This window comes from Lepisosteus oculatus, chromosome 16 (genome assembly GCF_040954835.1).
Source record: "Lepisosteus oculatus isolate fLepOcu1 chromosome 16, fLepOcu1.hap2, whole genome shotgun sequence".
Classification (NCBI taxonomy): Eukaryota; Metazoa; Chordata; class Actinopteri; order Semionotiformes; family Lepisosteidae; genus Lepisosteus; species Lepisosteus oculatus.
The window spans coordinates 14,815,016-14,831,679 of record NC_090711.1 but is presented as its reverse complement, the minus strand read 5'-3'; the positions used below and the strand labels follow the sequence as shown (position 1 = coordinate 14,831,679).

General features: G+C 40.1%; 1 protein-coding gene across 1 annotated transcript in view; it reads left to right on the top strand.

Moving 5' to 3' along the window:
* Positions 1-16,664, top strand: part of LOC102683618 (V-set and transmembrane domain-containing protein 2-like protein) — a 43,191-nt gene that overhangs the window by 22,100 nt on the left and 4,427 nt on the right. Inside the window, exons 2-3 of the mRNA XM_006639432.3 lie at positions 11,691-11,860; positions 13,357-13,401. Of these exons, the coding sequence (XP_006639495.1) occupies positions 11,691-11,860; positions 13,357-13,401 (215 nt within the window). The remainder of the gene's footprint in view (positions 1-11,690; positions 11,861-13,356; positions 13,402-16,664) is intronic.

The window sequence follows — 16,664 nt, the reverse complement described above, 5'->3', positions numbered from 1 at the left end:
TTTGCTGTTGGTCCTTTAAGCAAAGTACTTCACTCACACTGCTCCATTAAATAGCCTGTTGTCTAGATGGATACTGGCAAGGCCATGCATTTAAATGGAAATGGGGCAGTATCTGAGTGTATGATACACCTTCTACTTCTTTGTGATCAAGATGTATTGATTGTGTCATTATATACTTAGTAAGAGAATTCCAAGGATTGTGAAACAAAGAGCTGAAAAAGACCCCCACAACTCTTTGAACAAAAATGCATCAGAGACGTATAGCTTCGTATAGCTTCGTTTTACTTTTTGCTCTCTGCTGCCTATTCTTTCTTGGTTTCCCTTTGTCTATTCTACTGCTCTCTTCCTCTCTCCCCATGTCCTTTCTATACTCCTTTCATTGTGTCTCTCCCCCCTGTCCTTTTCATACATTCTCACTGGACTGCTCAAATGCACTTCCTTTTTGAGCTGTTTTATTTTGTTTAGTTCTCTCAAACCTGTCCCCGAAGCACAGAGTTTTGCAAAGCTGTAATTGCTGTGTCCTGTTTCTTATCTGAAGACAGCACCTAGACAGTAAGTATACAGCTGCAAGGGAACAGAGTTCCATGTCTCACACCCTGACAAGCAGCTCTCCAAATAACAACAAGAAGGAGCACAATGTAATTGATCTTGATCTATTTTAGACATTGACACAAGGATTCAAAACAGTTCCAGGCAGAACAACTTGTAAATGACATGATTACGTCAGATATTGTGCTTGCTAGTTCTGTTCATTATAAACAATGAACAATGTGAGTCTTTACTTTAGAATTCCCAGAGGATTTTAACATCATTAGTGAGCTTAGATCTTGTAAGAGTGATCAAATGTATTTTTTTATTATATACAGATTTTTATGCTGTTTGTCTGCATCGTGGTTAAATTATGATAACAAGTATAGTAAACAAGTCTGTGGATCATTGCGTTTTGTCCTAGTCATGTGAGTCTTCTAGGTAGGATTGGAACATTTTCATAACACATTTCTTATTGTAGATGAAAATTACTTGAGATTTTATGTAAGTGGTCACTATAGGCTATTTAAATTTTGTAAAGCCACAGAAAAAAAAAGTTTTTCTACATCCATAGCATGGAAGAACTGTTGAGGAATCAGAGGTATGCTTGTCAGTAGAGAAACAATAAATAATTTTCAGTTAAAAACCGTAAATGACTCGCAGTCATCATAAAGCAGCTCCAATTGAGATGAAAAACTATTTATTAAAGCAGACGGGAATCTCTCTCTGTTTTAGATCTGGATTTGACTTGGTTCCTCCCAAGGAAGTCTCAGACAGATTTCAAAATCCACCAGAAGGAGTCGAGAAGAAAAGCATGATACACCACAGAAAATACAGGGATGAAAATTAGAGTATGCAGCTCTGGAAACTATGCTGATTGTTAAGATCCCACTGAAAGGCAAACAAACCTGTAAAAAATAAGGATATAGAGACTGTTAAGTAAACCTGAATAATCCTGTTCAGGATAACAGTCAGCTCCTGCTTCTCCAAGGGTAGAAGGAATTAAATTTCCTTGCTGTTCCCCAGCAGAAGCTGTCCATTGTACATGTTCTCCTCTGACATTCTTCTCCTTTCATCTGTGCGGCTTTCCCCTCCATGTGGACTGTCTCCTTCCTGTCTGCCTGCTGTCAGTCATCTTTGGTCTCCGCCTGGCTAGCAGCTCCCACTTAATGAAGGCTTTCAGGGCGGAGGGTGATCACGTTCGGCAGCCGGTACCAGGGCCGTATCCCAGGGGGGATGGAGGAATTGGCTTCGGCTCCTGCTTCTCCGAAATGTAAAGCAGCAGTCGGCGCTTACAGCCAGCGTAAGGACTGCAGGCCAGATTTAGCTCCTCATGGCTTTGAACATCTGCCAGACCCAGCGGGGACTCAGACATCATAAGAGTGTGACAGTGGCGGGAGAGCACTTGCTCTCTGGAAGCGGGGAGTCTGTAATCAGCTTGTATGAAATAGAGAAGGCAGCCCCAGGAGGTCAGAAACAAAATTCCTCAAGGTCCCCAAAGCTCTCCATCTCCTTTTCAGGTTTGATCGTCTTGATCTCAGAAAGTATGTAACTGAAGTTAACCTTCAGGTATTTTGTTAATTGTCGCATGGTTTTTACTGCCTTTTTAGTTTTCCTGGGATTCAGAAGCACATGGTAAAAGAAGAAGAATTGGCTCTACAGTGCCTGTTGAGTTGGTGTTGATGCAATCTCTCATTTGTTTCTCACAATCTGTATCACCTTCACCGAGTCAAGAGCATAACAAAAGAACTCCAATGCTTATAAGTTAGTACTACACTAAAGCACAAACAATGCCTTCATATTGATTATGATGTGGCATCCATAGGCTCCAAGATCAGGAACCCTGCAATTCTTTGTTTACTTATAGAAATGAACCATCACAAACAAACCACCAGTTTGTACAAACTGGTACAAAGCTGTTTGTTGGTCTGTTACTGAGTGTATTTTCCCTTGTGATTTCCAGTACTGCCCCAGAGAGGAGTCTCTGCTCTCCACTGTCTTACATCACCCTGTCAACTGTGAGACAGCGCAATGACTGTCTAACAATATGCAAACCATCACACTGGGTGCTATTCTCAGTACTACAAAGGGGCACTTTAGCATTGTATTATATTTATATACTAATTATGTGGGCAAGTAGTTTCGTATTTCATTATATGAGTAATGTGGGCACATTCTTGAAAGAATTTATTAAACACTGTTGAGCCCTGGGGTGGTTGAGGGTCTTCACAAAGTGGCCCTGCCCACTGGCAATTGAGCTGATTCTGTTTTCATTGGAGTGATTCTCAAGCTGCATGCAGGCTGCAGCTAGTCAATTCAGAGAGAACAGCAGGCCCAGTTCTGAACCAGACAGCTAACTGCTCCAGCTAAAGCACTGAAGCATTTTGCTAATACTGTCTACGCTACCTGAACAAGAGATGGGTATTTCAGCCATGCATGTCAGAGATCCATTTAGAATCCACTGAGCAGTCATTTTAATCACTTGCCGTGCTCTAGAAGATGAGAGAACCGCACTAAAGTCTCATCAGTCGGCCCATTCATCTTTAGGCAGCTGAATTTAATTGTGCTCTGCTCTTGTCTCGCCACTAATTGTGTGTTGTGATGGGGTGTGCACTGTGTTCTCTCTGCTGGAGTGCTGTGCTCTTTTTGAAGCAGGAGGCTTGCCACTCATTTTCACTGGCAGGACTTGTACCTGGCACAGGGCAGAATGGTCCTGCAGCTGCAGCTGAAGAGGTGAACAATAAGGCAGCAAAGCCCATTGTCTTGACAGCGCTAATGAACAAAGCACCTGGCAGGGCTGTGAGAGCTGTACTGCAGTACCCCAGCGCCTCTGAGGCAGAGCTGCTGCTTCTCATTGGTCTCGAAAAATCGTTCTGTTGTCAACAGTGATAAAAATAAGAAAAATAATAGAAGGAGAACGAAAGTCAGAGAAACAATAACAAACAGAAAAGACTATGGACAGTCTGAAAACCCTTATGTGTCTGATAAGGATTTTTTAAATGCAGTGAAAACACACTCAACAATCTCAATCCTAAAACAGGTGTAAAACGGCACAAGCACAGTGTCATTTCATATCTGATTACTTCTGGATCATGTTTTTTTTTCTCCTCCGTGATCATTATTCTTATCTGTTGAATGAGCAATTGAGACCTTTTTTTTTTCCTGGTTGATTTGAGCATGTTCTGAATTGCGGGCCTGTGATCGTAGAGGTGCTCATATGGGCAAAAAACATCCCAGATGCTGGCTATGGCTGAAAACAGGACTGCCAAGCACTAATTCTGTTTTACAGCAACAGCCTGCTTATGTAGCAGCCTGTCTCCCCACCACCCCTCTCTGAATGTCTGAGTACAGCAGGGCACAGGGGGCTGGAAGCACTCCATGCTTAAAATGTCACAGATTCTGTGTGGAGATACAATATCAGTAATGGTTTTTCCCACAAAACAGTTCCATGTGCTAACATTCACTTAGAAAGCAGCTATTAAAATTAAGAAGAAAACCTGGTTAGAGCCTTCCCTGGATTTCTGATCATTTGCCTCTTGTTACAAAGCATTGATCTTAATTACTTAATTGAACTGCTCATTTCAATAAGAAATTAAATAACCTGTGAAAACACATACAGAGGGGACATTTTCTTATTATATAGACCAGCTTTCCTCTTTACTAGTCATTTAATATCATTGATTATGCCACACCTGGATACAAATAGCAGAGGGAAAGAATTAAGTCAATAGTAGTTCAGGTGGGTAGCTGCGTCAGCATGCATAGGCTGCAAAGGAACAAGTAATAGGTTTATTCCATGCTGAAAAAAAGAAGAAAGAGAACACAACGTTTCGGCCGTGGAGCCTTCTTCAGGTGTGAGAGAGACAGGGCAGTAGGCAAAGGTAAAGTAGCGGGAGAACAAAGGTTGAGAGGGAGGAGGAGTGAGAGGCGGGAGCAGGGGACAGAAAGAGAGGCCAATCAAGAGGTGTGAAATGAAACTTCCAATGAATGGAGAACATTTAAAAGAACAGTAATCTGTCGTTAAGGGAAGGGAGAATGTGTGATCCTAGCTGCAGAATAATTTTAGTTTCGGTGGTCTTTCTGATGTATGAGTTCGGAAAACCGTCTTTGAGAACACAGATGGAGAGATTAGAGTGGTCGTGGCCGTCAGAGGTGAAATGAGAAACAATGGGCTTGGAGAGATCTTTAATCTTCACAGCCCTGACGTGTTCTCTGAAGCGGTCTCCGAGTCTCCTTCCTGTTTTCCCAATGTAGATGGCTGGGCATTTACTGCAAGAGATACAGTAAATAAGGTTGCTGGAGGTACAAGATGCTGTCTGGGTGATCCGGAATTGTCCTGAGGGGCCTTGAATGAGTGTGGTGGTGGCTTTGTACTTGCAGGTGATACAGCGAGCTCTTTTGCAAGGGAAAGCGCCTGGTGTGGAGGGCGGTCAAGGGAGCTGTGAACAAGGAGGTTACGCAGATTAGGTGGTCGGCGATATGAGATGATAGGGCGATCAGAAAAGAGGGCCCCAATGGAGGGATCATCCTGTAGGATGGAAAAGTTCTGGTTAATGGTCCTGGGGATAGGAAGTGTGTTAGGGTGGTAAGGAATTAAGTCAATGATTGATTCATGTTCGTGTGAAACTTGAAAGACTGTAGATCTGCAGGTCGAAGGTCAAGTGTCACCTGTGTCTTGTCACTTTTCAAGCTTTTTGCCAGTGTATTGCTATAAATCCTATTTGTTTAACACTGTGGCAAGGCTCATAGGTTTTTAATTGTCAGAAGGATGATGACTTTAAGGTTTTTTTTATAATCCATCAGTAAAATCCCCCAGAGACTTTGAATTAGGAAGATATGATACTGTCAGTTTCCTAGTCAATTATTATTATTGTAGCTGTTATTATTATAATTGTTATTAACTTCTGGTGCTACACATTTTTATAATAAGCTAATTAACTGTTGGGACTGTTGGATTGACTTTGATCATTTCTCTTTGGCAATGAATGATTAATTAATCGCCTGTGGTATATGTAAACCACGGGGGCCTGATAACAAGTGACGTTATAGTGAAATATACAGAAACTATGATACAGCAAGCATTGTCCTCCTCAGGATTTTATTATTCACCATCGACCTCAGAGCAGTGTGTAATGTTTCCATTGATGAATGACATGACCACACAAGGTGAGGGGAACTGAAAATGGCACATTCTTGGCCGTCTAAAACAGCTACACCAGCTGGAAGGTAAAACAGGTCTCACTTTCCATGCTACTGTGCTGCCATTTCTATCGAAGAACCAAGTAAAGGTTTATTCCATGCTATAAGGAAAAGAAAAGAGATGACTCTTTTGTTTTCCTTTCAGCATGGAATAAACCTTTACCTGTTCCTTTGTAGCCTACACATGCTGACACAGCTCCCTACTTGAATTTCTATCAAATAGTTGGCTGTGCAGGATGCAGACTGTGATTGGGTCCTAACCAGGTCTGATAGCTGTCGTTTTATTTTAGGATCAATTCTGTCGATCCAGTATTAGAACAATTGTTTATTCCTGGTAAGGACCAAGGTAGCCTAACCTATCCGAGGAGCCTATCCAAAAAGTGTAAGCACAAGACAAGACTACACCCTAGGCAAGATGACAGTCCATCAAAAAAGTGCATGCTTGCACAAGACCACAGGGAAAAATTTACAGACACCAGTTCAGCTAGTTGGTGACTGGACACAGGTCTTACATCTGCCAAAATAGAAATTGCTTAGGCGGCCTTTGTTCCCACAAAACCAGAGGTGAAATGTGAAGTAGAAGCATTACATTGTGAGCAAGAAGTACATCTCAGCCTCTTCCACCCAAGGGAATGTGAATTCGCACTGCATGTCTTCCTCACAAACAGGAGGATTACAACGAGTGTGCCCTGTTTATTTTCAATTCTGCAAGTGTAGCTTTGTATTAAGACCGTGTGTTTACTCTGGGAGCTGTTCTTCCATTAGAAGACATTTTCCAATTAAACCCAGGGACAAAAAAAAAACATGAAAAGAAAAATAAAACGTTTGGATTCCAAGTGGACAAAATAGTTGTTTAAGCATCTCTGTCAATTGAAATAATTAATATTTAAAGCGCCTCACTTATTACAGAGGTATGATATTCATGCGCTGAGCAGCAGGAAAGCTCTTTTATAAAAAGGAATAGAAAACCGGATTCAATTCATCCAGCAGTTAATTTTCCCCTCATTGAAGCAGAGAGAGAAGTCACTTGTTAGAGCACAAAAGAAGGTTTTCCATTGTGTAAAAACTGAATACACTCCAGCTCAATGAAAGATGACCACTGTATTTAGAAATTTTAGAAGGAGAAAGAATGTAAGGCACTGTATACTGATGACCGTTCTTATTTGGAATGAAAAGAATTCAATAATTACTTCTTCTAATGCATTTCAGTTCACTGTGCTTATTATTACTGAAACGTCAGCTGTTGGTCCCTTTATTTTGTGTTAAATTTGCATTATTTTTGCTAAATGAACAGGCGGCATTTTCTCATGACATGACAGACTTCACCAAGTGTTACTTGGTCTCCTAAATGTCATATACAGTCAGTGCTTTTTGCATTGCTTAATGTTTTTCCATTTCTAACTGCACAAAATTCACAGGCATCCAGTTATTTGACAGACACCTCATTATTTCTGTTTAATGCATCTCTTCCTAATTTAGTTATTTTCAGAAAGACAATTCCTCAAACTATCATCCACCTATTTTCTTTCCACTTTTTGCAATATAGAGCTGTGGGGGAGCCACAACTAGGAGTCTACCTAGGAGTCTATCCTAGGAAGAAATGGGAACAAGGCAGGATACACCCTGGATGGGACATCAGTCAGTTGCTGGGGCACATACAGAGACAAACATGCACACACTCACAACAGGGCCATTTTTCACAGAAGTTAATAAACATACCAGTATGTCTTTGGCCTACGGGAAGAAACCAGAACACCCAAAGGAAACTCTGGAACACAAGGAGATCACACAAACTCCATGCAGAAAGCATCTCAGGTCTAAATTAACCTAGGGCTCCAGTGCTGGGAGGCAGCAATGCCAGCTACTGTGCCACTCTGCCACCCATCCAGGCTACCATATTAAACCATTATTTTGGACTGTAATGTGCCACATCCAGGAAAAGACTAAAAATGAAGAAATTAGCACAAGGCTTTATTCATTTGTATTCTCCTGTTTAAAACTGCTTTCCTGCACATTGAGAAGAGCCTACCACAGGAGCAACAACTAGGTGAATTACACCAACTCACAACGCACCATCCCTTTTTTCATCTGGTCTCCAATGTTTTTATTAACATCTTTAGACAGTTAGATAGAAATACTGGTGTCAGAGTGATCAGGTGGTAGGGGCTGCTGCCTTGCATCTCTGGCCTCCTGGGTACAATTCTAGATTAGGGCACTTTCTTGGTGGAGTTTGCATGTTCTTTCCATATTCACATGCGTTTTGTCCTGGTGTTCTGGTTTCTTCCAACCTTCCCCATCTATATCATTTGGTGCCCCTGAATTGTCCCAAGGTGCTTATGCCTGTGTGAAATCTGCAATTGACTAATGTCCTTTCCAGGAAGTCCAGTCTTACACCCTGTGCTTCCATGATAGGCTCTGTGTTCTGTGTACCATGCCAGAAACAAGCAGCTTTCTGGCAAAAGATTAATGCTAAAAATCCACACACTTAGTGCTCACACAGGCCCAGTGTGAGTTTTTTATGTTTTTTTTTTAATTTCACTCAATTTATTTTAATTACACTGATTACTGAAGAAATCCACGAACTCATTTGCCTGGAAGATGGTTTTGTCGCTTCTGCGGTCAGATCTGTGAGTAAGAAGAATGATGAAAATTTGATAATATTCATTGCAGTGTAAGAGAGATACCAATCCTTATTTCATTTGTTCTTTTTCTTGTGATGAAATGTCTTAGTGTTGATATGTTTTGAACCTGTGTATGACAGTCTGAAATTACACTGGAGAAGTGAGAAATATGAGCTTTACTGTTTTCCACTCCAGTGTGCAGAGCTGATGTTTAACTGAAGATTCTGGTGTGGGCTTGAAAAACTGATCAGTTTTAACAAGCCAGGTGATGGGTTCACCCTAGTACAAGTAGGACAGAAACCATTTAACACTTTTCCCCACCCACCATCCACTCATTTTCTAACTGCTTCATCCAATTCAGTGTCGTGGGGGAGCCAGATCCTATCCCAGCAAGCAATGAGTACAAGGCAGGATACATCCTGGAAGGGAAGCCAGTTCGTCGCAGGGCAGAGAGACACAGATGCACACACTCATACCAGGGCAAATCCCAGTACAGTTCAGTGCATTTTTAATCTAGTCCTTATGTGACACCCTTGACTATTAATACAAAGGCATTAAAAGCGGTTGTAAAATAAAACTGGAATGAGTATTTGACCAAAGGTGCAAGCACATTACTATTAATAATAATAAGAATTCATTATGATGTAGCACTTTTCTGGACACTCCACTAAAAGTGCTTTACAGGTAATGGGGACTCCCCTCCACCAACACCAATGTGCAGCCTCACCTGGATGATGTGACAGCAGCCATAGTGCTCCAGGATGCTCATCACACACCAGCTATTAGTGGGGAGAAAAGAGTGATGAAGCCAGTTCAGAGATGGGGATTATTAGCAGGCAATGATTAGTAAGGGCCAATGGGAAACACCCCTACTCTTTTTGAGAAATGGTCCAATTTAATTGCAGTATTTTCTCCCTGTATCTTGACCACAATTTTCTAATTTATTAAGAGTAATAAAAACGTTTAACTGAACTGTAGTTATCTGTCAATAGACGTGTCTATGAGCCAAGGTGAAGCTTAATTCATCCAGACCAGTCTAAGATAAGATGTTAACACAAGAGTGGTCAGCTCTGAGCCTGGAGAGCCACAGTGCAGCAGGTTTTGTATGTCACTCTGAAGCCACTGATTTCAAAACACCTTGAGAATTTTTATTTTGACTGCTAGCGCAGGTGAAATTCAATTAAGTAATGTAGAGATCATTATGAAATGCAAATTCCAATGCCTGTTCACAGGCACCACTCTTCATGTCATTCTTGACATTTTCCTAAACTGATCACAAGTCACAGGTGTTCCAAGTCTGTACAAATTGATGGTTTTCTGTTGGACTTTTTTAATATAGAGGCTGCAGATACAGTATATTTGAATTTCCATATAGAATACAATGTCTTTAAACATCTCATTTACTTGTTTAAGTGACATGTGCTACCCAGTTTTAGTGTTTTCATAGTTGCTTCCATTAGGGAATAATTCAATAAAGTAAGATTTAATCTCAAGGGAAATAATATTTTTGGGAACAGTGAAGCTGTGATATATTGTATACTTAGCAGCCTGAAAAGGAAAAAAAAAACCAAGAGTTGTATATTTAAAACAGGACTTGTCTGTGAGAAGCACTCAACAGTAAATCACAGAGTTAAGATACTCAGCTCTTCGTGTCCCAACTCAGTGTTAGAGCTGTGAGGATTTCCCAGGGTGCTTTGCAGTGATCCTGAGAGAGAGGTCACGAGATGCAGTAGCTCCCTCTCTGGCTGTATCTTCAAAAAGGGGATTAGCTGCAAATTAAAAATCTGTTTAAGGGAGCAGTTAAGAGGATTTTGGCACTGTCTGTTCAGTGGTTAATAGGTGGATGTGCTGGGATCAGCTGAACTGATGTCTTCATTTGCAAAGGCTAGTTTCTACAGTGTAGGATTAAAGACCATATTCTTCGCTGAGCAGAGCCAATAACTGTACCTCTCAGCGCAGGTGCACAGCTTGAGCTGCAGCTTGTTTAAATGCAGCGCAGGTCTCACTCAAGATTTGTTGATTAAGAAGTGTTTTTGCATAGCTAAAAAAGCCATTCATCATGACATTTTTTAGCACTGGGGGACAATTTCCAAGCCTTTTAAAAGACAAATTTTCTAAGGTGCAGATGTTTTTTCAGCAGAGGGAACTGTAGGCTTTCCTCATAAAACAATTGCATGTCTTACGGTATGTCTCTTACTAGTTGAAGCTGCGATTTTGTCCAAAGTTCAGCAATGACGTCAAAATGTCTGAGAGTTTCATTTTAAGTTAAGTTACATTAATGAGATGACATTTAAAATATGCTTTAAAATAGATTAAGAATGCTATTTTGAACATTAAGGATGTCAGAGTGTAAATCATTTTAAAATCTAGTATAAAGGTTAGACAACAGCATTAAGTATGATCCTCCCACGCATTTAGTATCGCCTGCTACTTTGATAAGACTGAAGATTGTTTTTATTCATCTGGGGACTTGGGCCCGGAAGACTTTCACTGTAATAGCAGCAGGAGGAGGGCTTGCTTCACCATTTCAAACCGCTGGATTTAAAACATGTCTCCAGATCCTCCATTTCCCTGCGATTTGTGCTGCATGTTCCTGTGTCTCTACCATTTGTTTTACGGAGCATAAAGCAAAAAACAAATTCCTAATTCTCATTCTGTACAAGAATGAGAGACTGTAGCCTGTTTTTGGCATTCTGAATGTTTGTATTTACATGCCCAAAGATGTCGTGTTACAAACCAGTCAGAAGACTAGCACCTTGCTACAGCTACTGTAGGAATGTAAAACAACAGTTCTGTCCTCTTTCCTTTGGATAGTGTAGAGTCAATGTACAAGGCCAGTCTTGCCAATGGTAAGACTGGAGTGTTGGGTCTTTATGGTTACATTTTTGAGAAGGTATAAAATATGTACAAGTGAGGAAAACAACAGAATATTAAAGCTGTATTACCTAACAGATGAAGAGCTTTTTGCCTGGATGTTTTCTGCTCTGTCCTTTGGATTGAAGTGTAAACTGTGCGGTCTTTCTGTCTGTAGCTTCTGCAGTAGCTTTTGAACTTGTTCAGAGGATTCATTCACATCCCGTTTTAAAGTCCCATTAGACGGTGCCTGCTAAATGATTAATAATTATTTCAAAAATCATTCAGAATGCTAATCGAAGCATCCTTGCCGACATTTCATTTTGGTTTTGTAAGGGGCTGGTTTGCTTTCTCAGCCAAAAACACTTCCACAAACACGGCATTGCAGAAGCCACTTCATGGAAATGACTGTGTTTTGTGTGAAAGCCTAAAGCACGAAATAAAAATGGTGTTCCTCTCCATTTTAATTTTCATGGAAATCGTCTGCAGCGCTCTTCACTGAGGTGCCCCACGACATCACAGCGCGCAGCGGGCAGGATGTGGAGATGGCGTGCTCTTTCCGTGGGGCGGGGTCGCCCTCCTACTCCCTGGAGATCCAGTGGTGGTACATCAGGAACCACAAGGACTGGACAGACAAACAGGCCTGGACTACCAATCAGGTGAGAGCAGTGAGGAGAAGACGGGGAAACCAGCTGTGCTCAGGGAAGCTGGTTTCCAGAAAGAGAGAGGCTTGCATGACCCACATTCTTCGGCAGAGGAATGCGCTGATGCATTGCTTTTGATATGCCCATTGCAGAGCAAATATTGTGCTATTGCTATTTTTTTTTCTTGAGGAAGCATGGAGGATGAGGTATTTCAATATAAAGTAGAGCCTCTAGCATAATAGCAGGTTATGTATATTTGCTTATGTGTATTTATTTGCATATACATGCATTATGTCTTTACTGCCTAATTCACAGACTATCTAAAGGTTTTTAAATGAAATTCACTTTACCAAATATTAACTGCCTAGTTTTTCGTCAGGTGCTTTCTTAATTAACTTGCTGTGTTTTAGCAAGGGTCATCTCTCTGTTTCGAACTTTAGCTGCAAAGTGACAGGGCCAAAAGTCTAGAAATCCAGACAGCACTAGAGAAATCCATAGAGCTGTATTCCAAAACTCTGTTTGATGCATATTTAGCCAATAGACACCAATATGCTCTCTAGATATGTTGTACTTTTTATAGATTATGTTGGAAATGTTGCACAAACTCCTCTTTTCAAAAGGAAAAAGAAATCCAGTACAATTTTTACAAAGCGTGGAATATCGGTTTTAGCGCATTCACCTACTGTACATATAAGTAGGGGATCTTTCTCCAAATTCTCCTTGTATTTCTAAAAGTAGAACCAGTCCCCTGGAACAGAGGGTATAAAAATTTCAACATGGAAAAGCAGGGCAGAGTTTTAGAAGATGGAAAGTATCCTGGCTCCCCACTGTGCCTTCAAAATCTCTAACTTGATGAAAAAGAAGATTAAAGAAACTTCCGCTGTTTGTTTCCATTTCTACAGAAATTATCTCTTTTCCCATTTGATTCCAAAAGTATTGTTTCCCATCAAGGTCTGTATTGTATTGCTCCTTTTAAAGTATTCCTGAATACAAGCAGCACAGATACAATGAGCTCTGCAGGACCAGCCCATTTTAGGTGGGTAATAAAATTAGCAATTAAAAATAATTAATTCATTCCCCTGAGCAAAACTACACTTCCATATCTTATTGTCCTCAGCTGGTTTCATTGATTCCAAAATGAAGTAATGTCAAAGACCAGGATTCATAAAATACCATACTGAATTCTGGAAAAACAACTAATTAGCATTTCATAATATCATAATGTGTAATACAAGATGTCTTGTGGCATTTTATTTAGTGTAACATTGCGTCAATGTGACAATCTGTTGTGGTAGTGTAATGTTAAGATAAAAAAAACCTGCTAAATTAAAAAAAGCAATCAAGGGCAATTCCAGGAATCTTTCGCTAATTAAACTGAATAACAGTAACTATTTTAAAAAGCACGAATGCACATACACATACAGTATCTCAGGAATAGCAATGTAATTCTTCCTCTGTCCCAATTTTCTACTTTGAATAGCTGATTTGTTTTTTCTTTCCTTTCAACCCAGGTTACACCCCAAGAGGAGATATCAAAAGATGCAACCAAAATAAGTGTGAGTTTGCTTTCTTTCTGAAACCTAAAGAAATCTAAAGAAGTGCTTCCTTCCGTTGTTTATAATCAATAATAATCATGTGACTGTAGTTTGATCAAATGCTAATTAAGTTGGAGAAGAGGTGTGATTTGAATAATGAGCATTATTGGAGTAACTCACCTACCTGAGGAGATCAAGACTCCATCTGTAAGGACATGGCTATCAGAAGCCTCCGTTTTGATTTAAAATCCAGAGAGCCAGAGAGCTTCTGCAAGGAGAGGAGATAGGGTGCAGGCAAGGCAGCAGGAAGTGTGATATTTACAGTATGTGCAAATAGGCGGAAGAGGGTGAGACTATGGTTCAACCTTCTCCTGAACATTGAACTGCTCTTGGAAGTTCATGGCTGGTCATGGCTCAGAGGGACAGTGTAGCTGTGGTAATGACTAGAATATGGGTGGGCCATTGGACCCAGTCTGTCTTGTCAATGACTTGTCAGGGCTCCTTCAGTGCAACAGAGAGTGACCTAAATTTCTACTCTTCTCTGAGCACAAAAACACAGGTACTTATCCTTTTCAGTCTCTCCATCCTGATTTATTGAGAAAATAATTTAAAACGCTTTAAGACTTTCCGATCATACAGGGCCCGAGGCGTAAGCGAACTAGGGAACTGCCTAGGGCCTCAAGACCGCCAGGGACTCCCTTGAATGTGCAACACAACATATTTTTAATCGGCACGTTCAAATGTGAGTGAAAAATTCCTTTCAGTCAAAAAGTGACCAATTATAATCGAGTACGTAATATTTTTCTGAAGAGCAGAAAAGAACACAAAACGGAGGTACGCCAAATCAAGTCACTGTAATATGCATAATAATGTAATTTGCATTTCATTTGGACAGATCAATGCAACTAACGAACGCTACACATGACATTTTCAGGCTAGACACGCAGCCTACTTGAGGTGTCTTTACTAGACGTTAACAGATTCTCATTTCCTGTAATTGTACACATGCCGTGTGGGTCACCTGGTTAAAAATTAGTGCTTTCCGGCCAAACAAAAGCATGAAAGCAATTGAACAGTACAAAATAGTGTTCAGCAATTATTTGTAATTGACATTAAAGCGATTTCCCCTGTATTGTGGATTAATTGCGGTTTCTCCTGTATTTTATTGAACGGTGGTATTGTGAACTCAACCTGTAGCTGTTCAGATTGCAGTTACTCTCCAAGTGACAGTGGCAGGAGCAGTGAGGAGCTATTCACAACTCAAGTTGCTTACAATGTACCTGAGGTCGAAAATACAGGCAAATTGATTTATAGAACTTTTTTTATACAACTTTCTGATCTCCTCAGCCTTACTTATCTCATCTCCCATGTTATTGAGTGCAGTTCTTTTTTTATTTAATTAATTTCACATTTATTTCTGCAATTCCTTTCTACAAAGGTTTCAGTGTAGTCCTTATTAAGTTATGATTAGCAATAATTTTGAAGTTTTTATTTATCATTATCATTATTTATTGTTATTAATGCTCTTTTTATTACTTTTAATGTTAGCATAAGTTATCTTTGTCAAGTGTGAGCCTTGTGTTCTTATTTTAACTTCTTTATTATGCATTCTTCAAAGCTGATATATAAGTTTTCTAGTTATATCATTCATTTATTTAATTGTTCTCAATGGTAAAATAAGGTTGTGTTGGGAGCCGATAATGCACAAATAATAATAATTTAGAATTGCTTCCACTTATATAGCGCTTTTCTTGACACTACAATCAAAGATCATGATCATGAGGGGCCCCCTTTCCAAGGTCTTGACTAAGGTCGGCCTTGCTATAATGACACATTACCAGAGTAATGTGTATTTTTGTCATTTTCATGTTGTTCTGCCAAAATTGTATCATTCAGTTGGATCTCCACCCTTTTGCCAATGACACACTTCACTCTGCTCCCTGCTATACCTCAGTAAATTTTAGTTTTAGTCTGTTTAAGTTTTTATTATTGATTTTATTACTCTGTACTGTAAATGGGGTCCTATGTATTGGGAGGAGTTTTAGATTGTGACCAGAGAATGGGAACTCCTATCCAAAATATACAATTGTACATAAATCTGCAACCATAGTCATTTCTACTAGAGTGAAGACTCACTACATTGCCGAGTTTGGTTTGCAGGGTGGGAACTAGGACAGAAGCCAATACATCAGCTTTACTGCAGTGCACAGTCAAACAAGCTATCTGTGGGAACCCATATAAACTCTTTTTTGTTTTTTATAATTAGCAAGTAGAAGGAATATTGAAGTTCAACAGATTCCAGAACTATTTTCAATGTCTAGAGCTTGGAACAACTGCCTTGTATAATATTTTTCACTCATCCATCCTTTTGTAACTCTGTACGTCTTTGTGATTGTTCTGGTCACCAATAAGAAATGCAATATTCCAAATATCACAACTCTATTTTATAGGTTCTAACCCATTGGGTATTAAGCCCTATCTAAGGCAAAATCCTACTGTGCTGTGTAGTTCAGTGCTTTAAAGTAGATAAAACAGATTTGAAGTTGGCTTCGGGAGCTTCGCTATTTGCTGTTCTCTCACGATGAGGTGGACGTCATGCTGCACGCTGTTTCAGTATCAACCGGGTGTGCTGCCAGAGAAGAAGGCATTAACAGAACAGTCACAATATCATCAGCACCCTTCTGCACATGCACTTAACTGGAGCCAATTGTTCAATACTAATTTTATTTAGTAATCTGGTTAGGAGATGAAAATCATCACATTTTGCATTTAAAAAGAAAGTATGGCACTACTCATTTCTGTGTACAGTCCTGTAATTATTCTTCTGGTGCCAAGAATCCTTGGCTGCTGGCTACAGGTGATCATTTGTTTCCAAGTCTTTATTCAAGCAGCACTGTTTCATGTGCCCAGAATCTCTTTGCAGAGGAAGCAGAGCAGCCCTAATGCATGTCCTCAAGCCAGCTACTAATTTTTAGCCAAGCTGGACTGTGGTGTGGGAGAGCCATTATGTGTAGTTAGTAGCAGTAAACACTATCAGATGAGATGAGCTAAAATTATCCCATCTTCAATTAAATGGCTTTTTCTTTCTGAAGTCTTTTCAAAATCCCAGGTCTCTGTCACCAGTACTGTACATGTCTTCGGATCTATAATTTGACACTGCAGACTTGCAATTATACTTTTTCTTCTTAAGTGTCGTTTGTTCAGGATGTGAATCTCTCATCTGATTTGGCCCAGTCTCACACAGTCCCAGTGAGCACTGGGCCATCTGGTCTCCTCTGCTTAAA